The sequence below is a fragment of the Aspergillus neoniger genome (genome assembly GCF_003184625.1).
Source record: "Aspergillus neoniger CBS 115656 unplaced genomic scaffold BO87scaffold_15, whole genome shotgun sequence".
Lineage (NCBI taxonomy): Eukaryota > Fungi > Ascomycota > Eurotiomycetes > Eurotiales > Aspergillaceae > Aspergillus > Aspergillus neoniger.
The window spans coordinates 418518-432658 of record NW_020291143.1 but is presented as its reverse complement, the minus strand read 5'-3'; the positions used below and the strand labels follow the sequence as shown (position 1 = coordinate 432658).

The 14141-nt window shown below is 53.2% G+C and overlaps 5 protein-coding genes across 5 annotated transcripts; 2 read left to right on the top strand and 3 right to left on the bottom strand.

Annotated features, from left to right (window-relative positions):
- Nucleotides 1-606: 606 nt before the first annotated feature.
- nrps7 (putative nonribosomal peptide synthase) lies at nucleotides 607-7692 on the top strand (the record flags this gene model as incomplete). Its single annotated transcript, XM_025621471.1, has 2 exons — nucleotides 607-6350; nucleotides 6522-7692. 2 exons carry the CDS (start codon nucleotides 607-609, stop codon nucleotides 7690-7692), a joined length of 6915 nt encoding a protein of 2304 aa, XP_025480026.1.
- A 556-nt stretch (nucleotides 7693-8248) lies between these two features.
- On the bottom strand, nucleotides 8249-9409 carry BO87DRAFT_435747 (S-adenosyl-L-methionine-dependent methyltransferase). Its single transcript, XM_025627781.1, has 4 exons — nucleotides 9156-9409; nucleotides 8839-9092; nucleotides 8610-8757; nucleotides 8249-8530 (listed from the first exon to the last, which is right to left on the bottom strand). Exons 1-4 carry the CDS (start codon nucleotides 9329-9331, stop codon nucleotides 8278-8280), a joined length of 831 nt encoding a protein of 276 aa, XP_025480025.1. The 5' UTR covers nucleotides 9332-9409; the 3' UTR covers nucleotides 8249-8277.
- A 474-nt stretch (nucleotides 9410-9883) lies between these two features.
- On the top strand, nucleotides 9884-10614 carry BO87DRAFT_50662 (uncharacterized protein). Its single transcript, XM_025629337.1, has one exon. The coding sequence runs from the start codon at nucleotides 9953-9955 to the stop codon at nucleotides 10577-10579; it is 627 nt and encodes a 208-aa protein (XP_025480024.1). The 5' UTR covers nucleotides 9884-9952; the 3' UTR covers nucleotides 10580-10614.
- A 125-nt stretch (nucleotides 10615-10739) lies between these two features.
- Nucleotides 10740-12029, bottom strand: BO87DRAFT_308258 (C2H2 type zinc finger domain protein; the record flags this gene model as incomplete). Its single annotated transcript, XM_025619425.1, has 3 exons — nucleotides 10740-11306; nucleotides 11356-11804; nucleotides 11855-12029. 3 exons carry the CDS (start codon nucleotides 12027-12029, stop codon nucleotides 10740-10742), a joined length of 1191 nt encoding a protein of 396 aa, XP_025480023.1.
- A 381-nt stretch (nucleotides 12030-12410) lies between these two features.
- Nucleotides 12411-13300, bottom strand: BO87DRAFT_376420 (DUF4448 domain-containing protein). The gene has a single exon (XM_025623294.1). The coding sequence runs from the start codon at nucleotides 13177-13179 to the stop codon at nucleotides 12436-12438; it is 744 nt and encodes a 247-aa protein (XP_025480022.1). The 5' UTR covers nucleotides 13180-13300; the 3' UTR covers nucleotides 12411-12435.
- Between the last annotated feature and the right edge of the window lie 841 nt (nucleotides 13301-14141).

Genomic DNA, 14141 nt, shown 5'->3' with positions numbered 1-14141 from the left:
TAGGATACGAGTCGGGATAAATACACATCCTGGCATGTTTAATGACGACTTTTCTTGAGATCAAATCCACTCCATTCTAACATGTCTACACCCATGACCACGTAGAAGAGCCACCACAGCACCTCTGGTTTCAGCCACGCCATGATCCCAACGAGTCAGATAAAGACGTATTCACGCCCCAGCCATGTCGCCACCACTGACAAATGCCACCCTGAATTTTAGCTCTACCGCCCAAACCCATGCCTTGCCGCGCTCTGGAAGGATTGCTTAGCCTTACCGTCCACCACCTCCCAGCCAGCCCGATGCCCATCACTGGCCCTCGCAAAACCGTTTAGCCCAACCGCCGAAGCTAATGCACGGCGGGGGCCCTTGTGGCAAACTGCCGAGTATGTGTCAGACTGCAGGATCGCAGGATGGGCGCATCGCGGTTTCTCGAAGTCCTCTGACCCACCAGATACGAGAGCAGAAACCGGAGAATGACTGGGACCAGACAAGACAAGAGAGCATATTATCTAGCCAGGATCATGCATTGGTAGCAAGAGAGTAGAGGCATTGATACCTCCTACTGCATATCCTATTTTCTGATTACCATCTTGATGTGACAAGATGATTTCTTACTATGAGATCCAAGACGCCCATCCTGTCTCGCCTCCCACATACCAATCTCTCAAGGGCCATGAGCAAATCTCTCAACAACCTATCCAGGACCCAGAGCTTGCCGCGGAATACTGGACCGACCTCTTTTCCCATGTTGGAGCGCAACCCCAACTCCATTCCTTCCCTCTCGATCACCAATGGCCACGATCAGAGACTACTATCCGGGCCCCTGAGCATCTTTTCGAAGCGGCATTAGACTTTAGTGAGAGATACAGCATTCGACTAGATGACTTGATCTATGGGATATGGGCCCTGGTATCTATTCGACACACGGCGGGTGGCCACCGCACCGCTATCTTCACGGTAGCCGGACGAGACCGGTCCTTCTTCGGACCAGAGTACACTCAGCAGGGGCTAGAAGATCAGGAGGACTTCCCCCTGGTTCTGTCTGTGCCAGAAGATATGGAAGCTCTATCGTGGATTCGACATGTTGGTACCGTCAGTGCTGAAGCAGCAACGCACTCGCACCTGGGCTACAAGCAGATCCTCGCGCAAACAGGCGCCGCACCGCCGCAAGTCAAAGTGTCTATTATACCTGATGACAGTGAAGAGGTGATGACAACCGATGCTGACTTTCCTCTCGTGCTGAACCTGTCGGCATCCTCTGAGCTGAAGCTGAGCATGCGGCATAATCTGGCCGTGCCACGGACCAACGTCCGAGTACTCCTTGACCACTTCGCTGCTACGCTGCAGCAGGTGGTTGAAAACCCGTCCGTAAACATCGCAGCGGTGAATTTGACATCTCCAGCTGAGAGACAGCTACTCCATGAATACGGTAAGGCTGCCATCCGGGCCCGTCGCGGGCTGGTGCACGCCCTGGTTGAGAAACAGGCTCGGCTGAGACCAGACGCTCACGCCGTTCAATTCGAGCTGGATGCTCCTCTTCCCTACGGCACATTGAATAAACGCGCAAACCAGTTGGCCCGGTTACTGCGCTCATACGGTGCAACTTACATTCCCGTGCACATGCGCACGTCGACTGACTTCTTCGTTGCCCTGCTGGCTATCCTGAAGGCTGGCGCTGCATACGTGATCCTGGACCCCGATGCACCGGCCAGCCGCAAGTCCTTCATAGTTGAGGATGTCCAGGCAGACTTCGTCCTGGTGGACTCAGACACTGCGGGTGAATTTGCTCGCGAGCACAAGGTCCGCGACTTGCTGAGCGAGTCCATGGGCAACGACGACAGTGACTTGTCTCTCGATCAAGACGTCACCTCTCTGGCATATGTGATCTACACTTCCGGGTCAACAGGCAAGCCCAAAGCAGTCCTCCTAGAGCATCAAGCCGCGTACAACGGTCTCCTGGCCTTCCCCAAAATGCTCGACTTACGCCAGCTACTCTTCTTTAACCCCGTCTTCTCCGCAGCCCAGCGCTCCATGTGGGCCACGCTCAGCGTCGGAGGATGTCTGTGCCTGGCTAGCAAGGCTAATTTGACCGTCCACCTGGCCAGAACCATCAACAGCATGCATATCACCTCCGTCGACATGACCTCGACCACAGCATCTCTCCTCTCACCGGACAACGTGCCCTCACTGCGCCGAATGGTCCTAGGCGGCGAGCTGGTAAACCCAGCAGTGGTACAAACCTGGTCGCATCACGTCGAGCTACTGTCTTCATACGGCCTCAGCGAATGTACACAGCTCAACTGGCGCTACAGACTCCAAGATACCCAGAGCTCATCCCGCATCATTGGTCAGCCCTTCGACACCACAACCTCCTACATCCTCGTTCCCGGCACCACCGCCCTCTCTCCGCTGCTCATCCCAGGTGAACTCTGTCTCGGTGGCGCCCAGCTCGCCCGTGGCTACCTGAACAACCCCGAAGAAACAGCCCGTCGCTTCATTCCCAACCCCTTCGGTCAGGGCAAGCTCTATCGCACAGGTGACCTTGCTGTGCGCCACGCCGACGGGTCAATCGAGATGATCGGCCGGATCGATTTCCAGGTCAAGATCAACGGTCAGCGCGTGGACCCGGCCGAGCCGAACGCCGTCATTCAGTCCTATGAAGAAGTCAAGCAGTCGGCTGTAGTGCCCGCTGCCGTGGGCGGGAAGACAGCTCTTGTGGGAGTGGTTGTGAGTCGCGCCGACGGCGACTGGGACTCACTCGTGGCGAATCTGCGCACGTATCTGGCGTCAAGAGTGCCGCGGTATATGGTCCCTGGGTTCTGGGTGCCGCTGGCTGCGTTGCCGACAAATGCCAATGGAAAGGTAGATATGGCTGCTATTCGTGCGATTGTCGAGGATTTCGCAAAGTCGGGGCAGCTACTGCCGGATAGACCTAAGAATGGCACTAACGGGGTGGTCTTGACGGAGAAGGAGATAATTGTGCGCGCTCTCTGGGCGAGATTCTTATCCTTCGCTGAGGAGGATATCTCGGTGGAGGACTCATTCGTGGCGCTAGGTGGTACATCACTGGAAGCTATCCAGGTTGTGTCTCAGCTGCAGACTGAGCATGGGTTGATTCTGCGCGTGGAGGATATCATTCTCGGTCAGTCGCTGGCTCAGGTCGCTGGTCTCATTCAGACCGGAGGCACTGCAGCGAATGGTCATGCGCCGTTTACGCTACTGCGCGAAATTCCCTCCTTCGAGCGTTTCGGTATCAACTCGGCCGACGTCGAGGACGCCTTCCCAGTAACGCCGTTCCAGGAAGCCATCATCGCCAACACCATGCTTGGTGGCTCCAAGTACATCTACAGCCGGTCATACAGCTTCAAGGGACACAGTGCCTTGGCAGTCAAGCGTGCACTGACATCCCTCATGGACAGGGAGATCTTTCTGCGCTCGACTTTCATCCCAGACGGGGTATCCTTCATGCAAGTCGTACGCAAATCTGCCCCTGTACCCTGGGAGACGTCCTCCACGGATGTGAAATCCTACATGCAGGAGCAGATTCAGAAGCCCATGCACGCTGGCGGTCTATGGTGGCGCGCAGCTGCCTTACCAAACAACGTCTTGGTGATCACCATCCACCATGCGCTGTTCGACTACTGGTCCAGCGAGTTCCTCCCTCAGGACCTGTCCTCCCTCCTTACGGGGTCTGCACTTGTCCAGCGCCCTCTCTTCAGTCAATATGTGAAACATCTCCAGCAGCACAACGAACCCACCATGCAGACCTTCTGGAAGAAGTACCTCGACGGCGCAGTTCCTACCCGTCTAGGCACCCAAACCGAACAGCAGACCCTCGTCTCTGCTTCCCTAACCCTTGACATGAAATCCACAGCCTCTGCACTAAAAGTCACACCCAGTATGCTTCTCTACGCCGCTTGGTCTCTCGTCCTTGCTCGCGCCACCTCCTCGCAGGACATCGTGGCTGGTGTCACTCTCTCCGGAAGAGAGGCCCCCATACCAGGTATCCTACAGATGAGCGGGCCTACGCTAATGATTGCTCCGCTGCGGGTAAAGGTCGATCAGAACAGCTCGTTCGAGGAGCATCTGGCCTCCGTGCAGGCTAGCCTGTGGGACGTGGCGCGACATGCGCAGTACGGCCTGCGCAAGATACTGAAAGTGAGTAGGCAGCCAAAGGATCTTTTTGACACAACGGTCAACTTCCTCATCAAGGTGGATAATATGCCTGCTACGGCTGGAGGATTGACCATCCTGCCGGAGAAGAATTACGGCACTCACGACTACATCAAGTTGGAGCTGAGTAATGAGGACTTGGGCCGCGTGACTCTGTCATCTATGCTGGAGGATGGGTATGCCAGGGTTCTGGTGCAGTCTGTCGCTGATATCTTGAAGGTTGCGGCAGAGGCACCAGATACCAAGGTTGCGGGGTTGGAACTCGTGCGAGATGGTGTGGTGAATGGTGTTGAGAGGGAGGTCGATGGGCCAGTGGAGGTTGCGAAGACCAGCCCAGCTGATGATGAGCTCGGCCACTCTGCCTTTCACCGCATCGCCTGCAACTATCCCTCTCGCACGGCTGTCGAAGATGCCACCGGTGCCAGCATCACCTACGCCGGTATGACTATCAAGGTGAACCAGCTGGCCGGGCTGCTGCGCGCCAAGGGCGTCGTCCTGGAACAGGTGGTTCCTCTTCTGTTGGAGAAGTCCATCAGCACCATAATTGCCATGCTGGGAGTCATGGTCTCCGGAGGTGCCTTTCTGCCTCTTGGCCCGGAGAACCCTCGTGAGCGCAACCTGAGTATCATGGAGGACTGTGAAGCCAAGGTGGTCATCACGGACCGCCAGAGCGCGGGCTTCTTCGACGATCTCATGTACGATGTGATCGTGATCGATGACCTGGACTGGGATGCCATGCCCATCCAGCGCGAGATCGTCCCCGATCTCACCCCGGATAACCTGGTGTACTTGATCTACACCTCGGGCAGCACAGGTAAGCCCAAAGGCACGTTGCTCACGCACCGAGCTTTAGCCACAGCAGTGGAGGGCATCATCGAGTCGACAGAGATGGACAACTCGCACCGGATTCTCTGGGCACTGAACTACACTTTTGACGGATCGTTCTTTTCCCTCTTCTCAGCCCTAGCCACCGGCTGCACGCTCTGCGTAGCACCCCAAAGCACCATCGTCGGAAACCTAGCCGGCCTGATCAACGCCATGCAAGTCACTGCTGTCTGCGTGACGCCCACCATGGCCGGTCTATTCCATCCAGACGACGTGCCCACGCTGCAAATCCTCGCCACCGGCGGCGAGCCTGTCACGCCGCACATGCAGACCGTCTGGGCGCCGCGCATCACCGTCCATAGCGCCTATGGGCCAACCGAAGCCACTATCTGCGTCACCACAACGAACGTCACTCCAGACATGAACCTGCGTAACATCGGCCGGCCCTACCGCAATGTGACGGCGCAGATCTTTGACCCAGACACCTTGCTGCCTGTTCCAGCTGGAGAAATCGGCGAGTTGTGTCTTGCTGGCCCGCAGCTGGCAAGGGGGTATCTGAAGCGTCCAGATGCCACAGACAAGGTATTCCGGCACCGGCCAGACGGAATAATTTACCAGACTGGCGATCTAGCGAGATGGCTGCCCAGCGGGGAGATCGAGCTCTTCGGCCGCAAGGATGACCAGGTCAAGATCAACGGCTATCGGATCGAGTTGGGAGAGATCGAGAGTGTTATTATGCAGACGGGGCTGTTCAGCCAGTGTGCTGTCATTGCCGCGACAGTGCTCAAGAAGAAGCAGCTCGTTGCGTTCTGCTCGACTTCTGCCCCGGGCTCGAGGGAGGTTGTGCTGCTAGCCCCAGAGCAGGCGCCCATTCTGGATGAAATCAAGGACCATCTCACCACCCTGCCCAAGTACATGGTCCCCTCGATCTGGCTTCCACTGTCAGACTTCCCGCTCATGGGCTCGGGCAAGATCGACCGCAAGCGGTTGCTGGCTCTCGCTCAGGACCTAGCTGACGACGAACTCAAGGCCTATCTGCCTGCTGAGGAGATCTCAGCCATCACATCTCCAGCAGAACACAAATTGCAGCACCTCTGGGCCAAGCTCTTCGACACCCCGGCCGATGATATCCACGCCAACTCGACCTTCCACGCCCTTGGCGGCGACTCCATCTCGGCCTTGAACCTCGTCAGTCTTCTCCGACAAGAAGGATACCAGGTGCGGGTCAACGACATCCTCTCATCCCGGACACTGCGCGACCAGGCCGCGCTGCTGATTGAGGAGCCTGCTGCTGCTGCAACTCCATCCACAGCTTTAGCTGTCCCAGACTTCCAGCCGACGGAAACAATGTACAACCAGCTCGCCCAGCTCGGCATCTCCCGTCCCGAAGTGGAGGATATCTACCCCTTGAGCCCCGGACAGATCGAGTTCCTCACACAGGGCAACAAGCCCGAGCAATTCTGGCAGCTCATGACCGTCCGTCGACTCCCAGCAGGCTTTGACTTCTCTCGCTGGATTAGCCTGACTACGCAGCTCACGCAGCACAACCAGATCCTGCGCGCGCTGTACCTGTACGCAGACGAGAGCCGTGATCCCCGCACAGCAGTGCAGGTTGTTCTGCGCGATGAAACCCTCAACCTCACCTACCACACCTACACCACCGAAGAAGAGAAGCAATCCCTCATTGACAACAACTGGGAGGAACGCTTCGATCCAGCACGACCATTTGTGCGCTACGCCCTCCTCACAGACGCCACCACAGGAGCCAAAGACCTCGTCATCAAACTCGATCATGCCTCCTACGACGGCACCTTACTACACATCTTCGACGACCAGTTCCTAGCCCTCGCGCGCAATGAGCCTATCCCAGAATGCACCCCCTTCAAAGAATACATCAACTACATCACATCGCTCCCGAAACAACCCCAGCTAGATTACTGGACGAATCTCCTTAAACCCTACCACAACGATACCACAACGACACCCTACCTCTCCACCCTCCAAAACCCATCATTGAACAACATAACAACCTACCCCATCCCAGCATACATGGGCATCGACGCCCTCGCCACAACCCACAACGTGACTCCATCAGTTATATTCCAAACGGCGTTTTCACTTCTCCTTTCTCACCTCAACACCTCATCCCACGGGCAAAAGCAAAGCATAGTCTACGACACCCTAACAACAGCCCGCAACGTCCCCATTCCAAAACCCCAAAGCATAACCGGCACGTGCGCAAACTTCCTACCCTTCCTCTCTACTATCGACAAATCTCAGTCTGTTAGGTCTCTGCTACAGGATACCCAGCGAGATTTCTGGACTTCTGCAGACCATGCTGCTGTTTCACTGTCGGAGATATACGAGGCATTGGAAGTGGATAGGGATGTGGAAGGCGCGAAAGCGTTGTTCTGTTTCCAGCCGTTTGAGAAGAAGTTTGACGGGAAGGAGGAGGATGCGATGAGGTGGATCGTGATGAAGATGAGTAAGAATACGATGAAGTTCAATTACGGGGTGCAGCTGGAGGTGGGGAAGGGGGCCGAGAGGGGGAGTTATGTCGTCAGGTTTTATTGGGATGGGAGGGTGTTTAATCAGCAGGAGGCGAGGAGGGCGGTGGAGTTGTATGGGAGGGTGTTGGGGGAGTTGGGGAGGGGGGAGAATATTGGGGATTTGGAGGTGGAATTTGAATAGAATAGAGCGGAGATGGTGATGTTTTTTTTTGTCACTGATATTGGGTTGGGCGTTCATAGGGTTGCTTTTTGGGGGGTGGGTTAGAGTTAGATCTCAGATTGGATATTGTTGTTATTGTCTTTAGGGAGTTTTTTAGATTCTTGATATAGATGAAATTGATTATAATCTATGCTTTGATATTCTATTCCACTTTACTCAGGATTACTAAAGTCAGATATATCAGCCGCGAAGTTACAGAAACATAAGTTAGTCCTCAGAGAGTTCATATCTCGATGAAGGCACATATGACAGAAAAATGCTACGTATTAATACAGTATCTTTATATTAAGTCAACTATCACTTGTTTGGCTCATAAAGTATCAAATAAAAACTATTATTTTCAATTACCTTCTCACAAACCCACAACATCCAACCCTACATAACATACCCAGCTCAACCGTCAACATACAACAACCACCCCACCTCCCTACCAACCCTATAACAAACCACCCACTATACAAACACTCCCAAAAAATAAAAGTATGAACATATATCTCATTTAATCTAAAAGTATACTAAACCCCCAAGCAAAGAGGTAATGACAAACTACTTCCTCGCCAAAAACACAAACCGCCTCACCTTCCACGCGACACCCCCCCTCGCCTCCACCGCCGCCTTCTCCAACAACTCATTCAGCTCACCCTTCTCCTCCCCAGGCACCTTACTGATCAACTCCCCAAAGAGGCCCAGATAATTCATCTGGTCCAGAATAAGTGTGTACGTGCCCGGATGGCATTCATCGCGGAGGACATCACGCAGGCCCTGCTCCGCTAGGGTTGATGCGAGGTGGATGGACCATCTGTCACAATTCATTAGCATCTATATCATGTTCCTGAAGAAAGGGCTAAGTGTATGGAAGGGGAGGGAGGGGATCATACGAAGGCATCTTCGACCTAAACTTCCCATCAATCCTCTTCATAAGCTCCTCCGAGTTCTCGGAAACAGTGGTCTCAGGATCACTCTTCACGAGGGGCCGGTTGCCTGCGTCGTCGTTGGGCTCTTCCCATTGGATGTAGCCGCCGGGCTCTATTCCAGATATTAACATCATACCATACCACTCATCGGAAATAAATGTGATAGGCAAAAAAGGAATGGGAGAATACATACTAACAAGCCTCATCAAATTCCTAATCACGGGCCTCGGATCCCCACCCGCTTGCAAGACAACCTGCACAAGAAGTCTGGCGTGCACGACATCATATTTCTCCACGTACTCCTCTGGGATCTCCTCCAGAATGTTGAGATGCCGGAGGAAGATGTTAGATGGGAGGAATCCCGGGGCAGGGTATTGCTCGGAGGAGATATCGAAGCCGTGAAGTGTGGCGTTGGGGTATTGGCGGTGGAGGTCGAGGAGCCAGATTCTTCGCATTGTTGTTAGAGCTTCGCTCATAGATGTAGAGGGGGGTGTAAGGGGGAGTACTGACCCAGTGCCGGTCCCTACATCGGCTATGGAAATGTCGCTGTTGCTGCTGGCGTCGGGGAATCGGATGGATGGGTGAAGGAGGTATCCGATGCTTTCTTTCCAGATGTAGTGTTGGAGGTTGAGGCGCGTGGAGGCGATGACGTCGCGGCCGAGACGGTAGGGGTCTGTTGAGCCCATTTTTGCTTTGTAGTGTATGAGGTTGGTTGGTGGGTAGATAGATAGTAGGGTTGATGAGAAGTAAGAGCGTGTGTTGTGTGTATGGGCTGATGATGAGATGGATGGATATGTGGCAGCGGTGGAATGATCTTAAATCACTGGCATTCGTACATCTTGACTCCATTCAAATTCAATTCGTGTAGTATAGTTCGTGTATATAGTACCTAATCCAATCAGAAACCATACCGCATGCGGGCCTTAATTAGCTCTCCCGCCGTGGAGGGAGAGTAAGATATTAGGGCGCACATGGCAGTTAGCGTTGCCGCTGGTGATGCTGACATCCGCGCGAGTCTGAAACAAGTACATCGGCATCCTGATACTCCTTCAGCATCCTGCAAGAGAATACGAGGACAGTGATAATCAATCGCTGATATACCGATATGGCATGACTTGATAATCATTGATGGACTGATCAGCAGTACCTCAATCACTGTATTTAAAAGTTAGAAGTAGTCCAAGAAAAAACACCCATCTACTATCCCACCACAGACATCTCCCATAACCCTATACAATCTACTATCCAAAACATCCAAACCAACCACACATACTCATACCTAATCAACCAACCAACCAACCCTCAACATGGCAGCAAAATACCCCCTAATCGAAGGCATCGACATCCACAACCCCTCCCCAACCCACGAAGCCAACGCCGCCTTCCTACGATCCTTCCCCATCGACCGCGCCGTCTTCCGCCTCTATGCCCGCTCCCCAGGAACCTTCCTCCCCATCATGTCCGTCCTGGACAGCATTCTCTCCGGCGAAAAGCGCACTATCCAACTCCTCGACTACCAGCTCATTGTCCTCCGCATGACGGGCCTCATTAACGCCGAGTACCTCTTCGGCATCAACGAGCCCATCTCACGTCTTAACGGGCTTGGCGACGATAAGATCGAGGCTCTGCGCAAGGGTCTGTCCTCGAAGGAGCTGATTGCTATGGGCACATGGACGGAGCGCCAACAGTGTATTCTGACGCTGGTGGAGGAGTCGATCCGCACGTATGATAATAACGAGGAGACAATTCTGTGGGCTAAGAGGGTTATGACGGATGATGAGGTCGTGGAGTGTTTTGTTGTACTAGGGTTCTATACCACTATTGCGAGGATGACGAAGGGGTTGAGGGTGCAGAAGGATCCGGTTATTCCGCATTTGGAGACTGCGATTGTGGATACGATTACGAAGAATGAGAAGGATGGGGTGGAGGCGTAGATGTTATGTTTCAATTGTTTGTAGTTGGTTTTTGGGGAAGAGATGGAGGGTGTTTGTTCTATATGTAGTGATAATGGAGTTGATTGTGTTTACATTACAGTCTTGATCGATCGTATTTGATATGCTTCAACCACTGCAATTATAGATGGTACGTAGTGAGCTAAATGTTCCCCAATACATGCATCATCCGAGCCTGCTTCGATATCCACTCATCCTCCCTAAACTCTCCTAACCCATCCACGCTCATCCCCTCCAGGGCTCGATCCCACTCCGCTTGTGTCCCTGCATCCCATAACTCGTGGTTCTCCGGCAGCGGGAACTGCAATTCATCCACCGTTAGAAGGATGTTGCCCATCGATGCCCCATCCACCATCTGGCTCAGCGCCGTCGAGCCATAGATCGTTGTGCACACCTTATACAGTGCAATGTTGAATCGCTTTACTTCCTCAATACTGACCAGCATGTATTGAGCAATCGCAGGTTCCTGATATTGTTGCAGGATGCGCGGATAATAAAACATGCCCCGGAGACGGCAGTTCCTTATCAGACACTTGAGCAGCAGCTCAGTATCAGTCCTTAGTCCAGACGGCTTCAAATCTATCCCGAGAGAGCCGTGCGTATTGTATATCAAAGAGAAGATGACATGTAATAAGATCGCCTGGTAAATCGGCAATGGCCACGACCCCGAATGGGGTATATGTACTTCATCGGGCACATCCCATCTCTCCTGCAACGGCATTAGCATTTATAACCGATTTACAAATACTTGCACTGACCTTCTGCTGCAAAATCGCCGAATTCAGCTGCTCATGCAACTCGACAGCCGCACACCGTGCGCTCCTTTCCCCACTCGCCCACAAGCCCAGAACCACCATGGACTGGACTAACATGGGAATTTCATGGCGGATGCGAAACGTCCCCCGATGCACAAACGGCCAATGCGGATGAAACAACTCAAAAAACATTTTGACAAACTGTTCTTCTCTGGACACTGCTGGCCGCGGGCTCACGGACGCTGGTCGGGTTTCGGGCGCCGGGGAGTCCTCCGCCTCGCGGAGAGAGCAGCGAATGCCCCGATGCTGACATTCCGTGCAAACAGGCTTCCCTTCACATCGAGCCTTGATGGCTCGACAGTTGGAGCAGGCGCGTCGAGCTCGGTGGACGGGTTCATTCAACTGATGCTTCACTCGTAGATGTCGACGCAGTGTGTCACTAACGCACGTTACTAATGACAGAACAACAAGCACGCAGGAGCCTTGCGCGCTGCAAGCTAACTTTGTGTATACTTTCGTCCGAATTCCTGACCACAGATGGAACAGGGATATGTCCGATCTTGGATATGTTTTGCCTCATGGCGACGGAGGTGCTCTTTGCGCCGGTATCGGGCATCACAGTTGGGGAAGCGACAGACGAACTCGCCCAGCGAGTCATTCCTGGTCAATTTATCCATGGCGGCTGAGGGATCGCTCACTCCACAAACCAACTATATCAAGGTGGGAGGCGTTGCGACGGGGGGATGCCCCGGACATGGTGAGTGGGAGAATAGTTAGTATAGACTGTGGCTGCTGTAGAGAAGCCGTGGGTTATGTAATGGCGGGTGGGATGCTCCGGCACTAAACCCTCTAAAAGCATCATTTTAACTCTTTATCTCCTAGGCTACTGCATTCGTTCTCTTTCCTATTCTGGTTGAAGGATAGCGTGAGATTTTAGTCTTTCTTGCAGACACTAGTCCAATAACAGTCATACCACTGAACGGGCTCGTTTATACAATACTTAAAAGCCTGCCACCAACTGGGCCAAGCGCGCACCAAATCCTGCATGCCTTAGTCTTGCCGCACTGCTCTTATGCTCTTGAATTACACCTGCCAGCCCTCTGTTTTCGACGAATCACGCTTGAACCAAAAGCTAAGACTTCCCTCTAAAACTCCCTTACGACCGGGCTGGGCGACTTCGGTGATGTCCGAGCTCGTCTCCTCCACAGTTCTCTCCGACGTTGACTCGCACCGGTTACGACCTAGACGCTGACCCTTGGACTTTCTAATGCCATACCCCGGGCCCCCAATGTTCCCCAGATCAATTCGCCTGCTGTCTCGCATGCCAAAGTAGAGACCAGCAACAACGAGTATGACCACGCTGAGACTCACTGGGAGGCCAATATACAGGCCCAACTTGTTGAAGGAAGTCGGTCGAGGAGACAAGCGATGCTGCACTGGCTTGGGGTGAAGAACAACGGTTGGACCCCGTCGGGCACTTGCCCGCTTATCTGACACCGAGTCCAGCTCGATGATGTAAAGCGTCAGAGGGTTCTGCTGCTTTCCTTGAAGCCATTCTTGCTGCATATGGATGTGAGTATATCCGTAGCTGTTGTCCGTCTTGTCCGAGTTAAATGTCGAATCCCCTTCTATAGAGTCCGTATATCTCAGTTCGATGGTGATTGTGGCATTCAGAGGATAAAAGTCCGCGTCCCAGGTGATGTAGTAAGTCCCACCAACCGTCACATTTGCACCATTCTCTGGGAGACAGAATGGTCGGGCAGCGCCATGAGGGTCCCTACAGATGGGAAAATCACCCGGTGTGGGGGAAGATCGTCGGATCGCCATGGTTGTGTTTGGGGGAGGCTCAATTCTCTCCGTCATCGCTGAACGAGTAAGCCATGTTAGACCATTGCCCTTTTTGGAACCAAGATACCTTTGGAGTGGACAATAGCCCCATTTTTTCCAGCGACAATATAAATGGCCTCACCGAATGAGAAACAAGCCATGGCTGCTAGGACTAGTAAACAGGCCCCAGCTTTCTTCCAGGATTGTATCATACTTGACAACGAAGGCGGAAGCTCGATTGAGGATAGATTGGTTTGGTACAATATGGATGCAGTAAACTATTGAAGTATTGCATCTAGCGATGAGTTGCATAGAGCTGCATCTGTCAGTCGCTGCAATACTGCGTCTGTCACATTGCTACCAACAGATGCAAGTAAATGATACTAAGGAAGGTGCCATGATGGCAGGGAGTGCAGCTCATGGAAACAGCGAGCATCTCAGCATGTTCGAGCGGCACAGCTGTCATTACAACAGCATGCTGTGTCTGTCATAATCAAATAAGCAGCCATATTTGCTTTTTTTTTGGGCTTCTTGTTAAATCTCCCAGAATACCGTTAATACCACCCTATCTCCATATGAAGATTATTTGTTGTGGTTGCACATCGCATTGTCAGTGAAGCTGTCCGGATGCTACACAGCTCCACTGATCCACTGAATTGCCGCGTGTCAACATGTCAACAATGCCATTGTAAAGAGACTCGGGGACATGCAAGACATGCACCCCCTAATTAGAAGACAAGTAGTTGTATGATATCTGCATCCACAATCTTCGCAGAATCCAGTGCAATCGAATCTGTCAAGCTAAAGTGTTCCAGAAGGCGGAATCCCCGCTTCCGCGGCGGTTGGATCCTCGGGCGGCCATTTAGAGTTAGGCCACCTGTCGCCGACGCTTACATCTCTCGCCGTTTCACTCGACCTTCAACATCCCCAAGTGCCTGTCTTTCCCCAGCTGCCTGCTGTCC

What these genes read in the sequence shown, in the direction of transcription:
- BO87DRAFT_50662 (XM_025629337.1), top strand. Translation starts at nt 9,953, where the DNA reads ATGGCAGCAAAATACCCCCTAATCGAAGGCATCGACATCCACAACCCC.
- BO87DRAFT_376420 (XM_025623294.1), bottom strand. Translation starts at nt 13,179, where the DNA reads ATGGCGATCCGACGATCTTCCCCCACACCGGGTGATTTTCCCATCTGT.
- BO87DRAFT_435747 (XM_025627781.1), bottom strand. Translation starts at nt 9,331, where the DNA reads ATGGGCTCAACAGACCCCTACCGTCTCGGCCGCGACGTCATCGCCTCC. An exon ending in GATGTAGGGACCGGCACTGG is followed by an intron (nt 9,093 to 9,155) that starts GTCAGTACTCCC and finishes AACAATGCGAAG; the next exon opens with AATCTGGCTCCTCGACCTCC. An exon ending in TTTAGGTCGAAGATGCCTTC is followed by an intron (nt 8,531 to 8,609) that starts GTATGATCCCCT and finishes GAATTGTGACAG; the next exon opens with ATGGTCCATCCACCTCGCAT.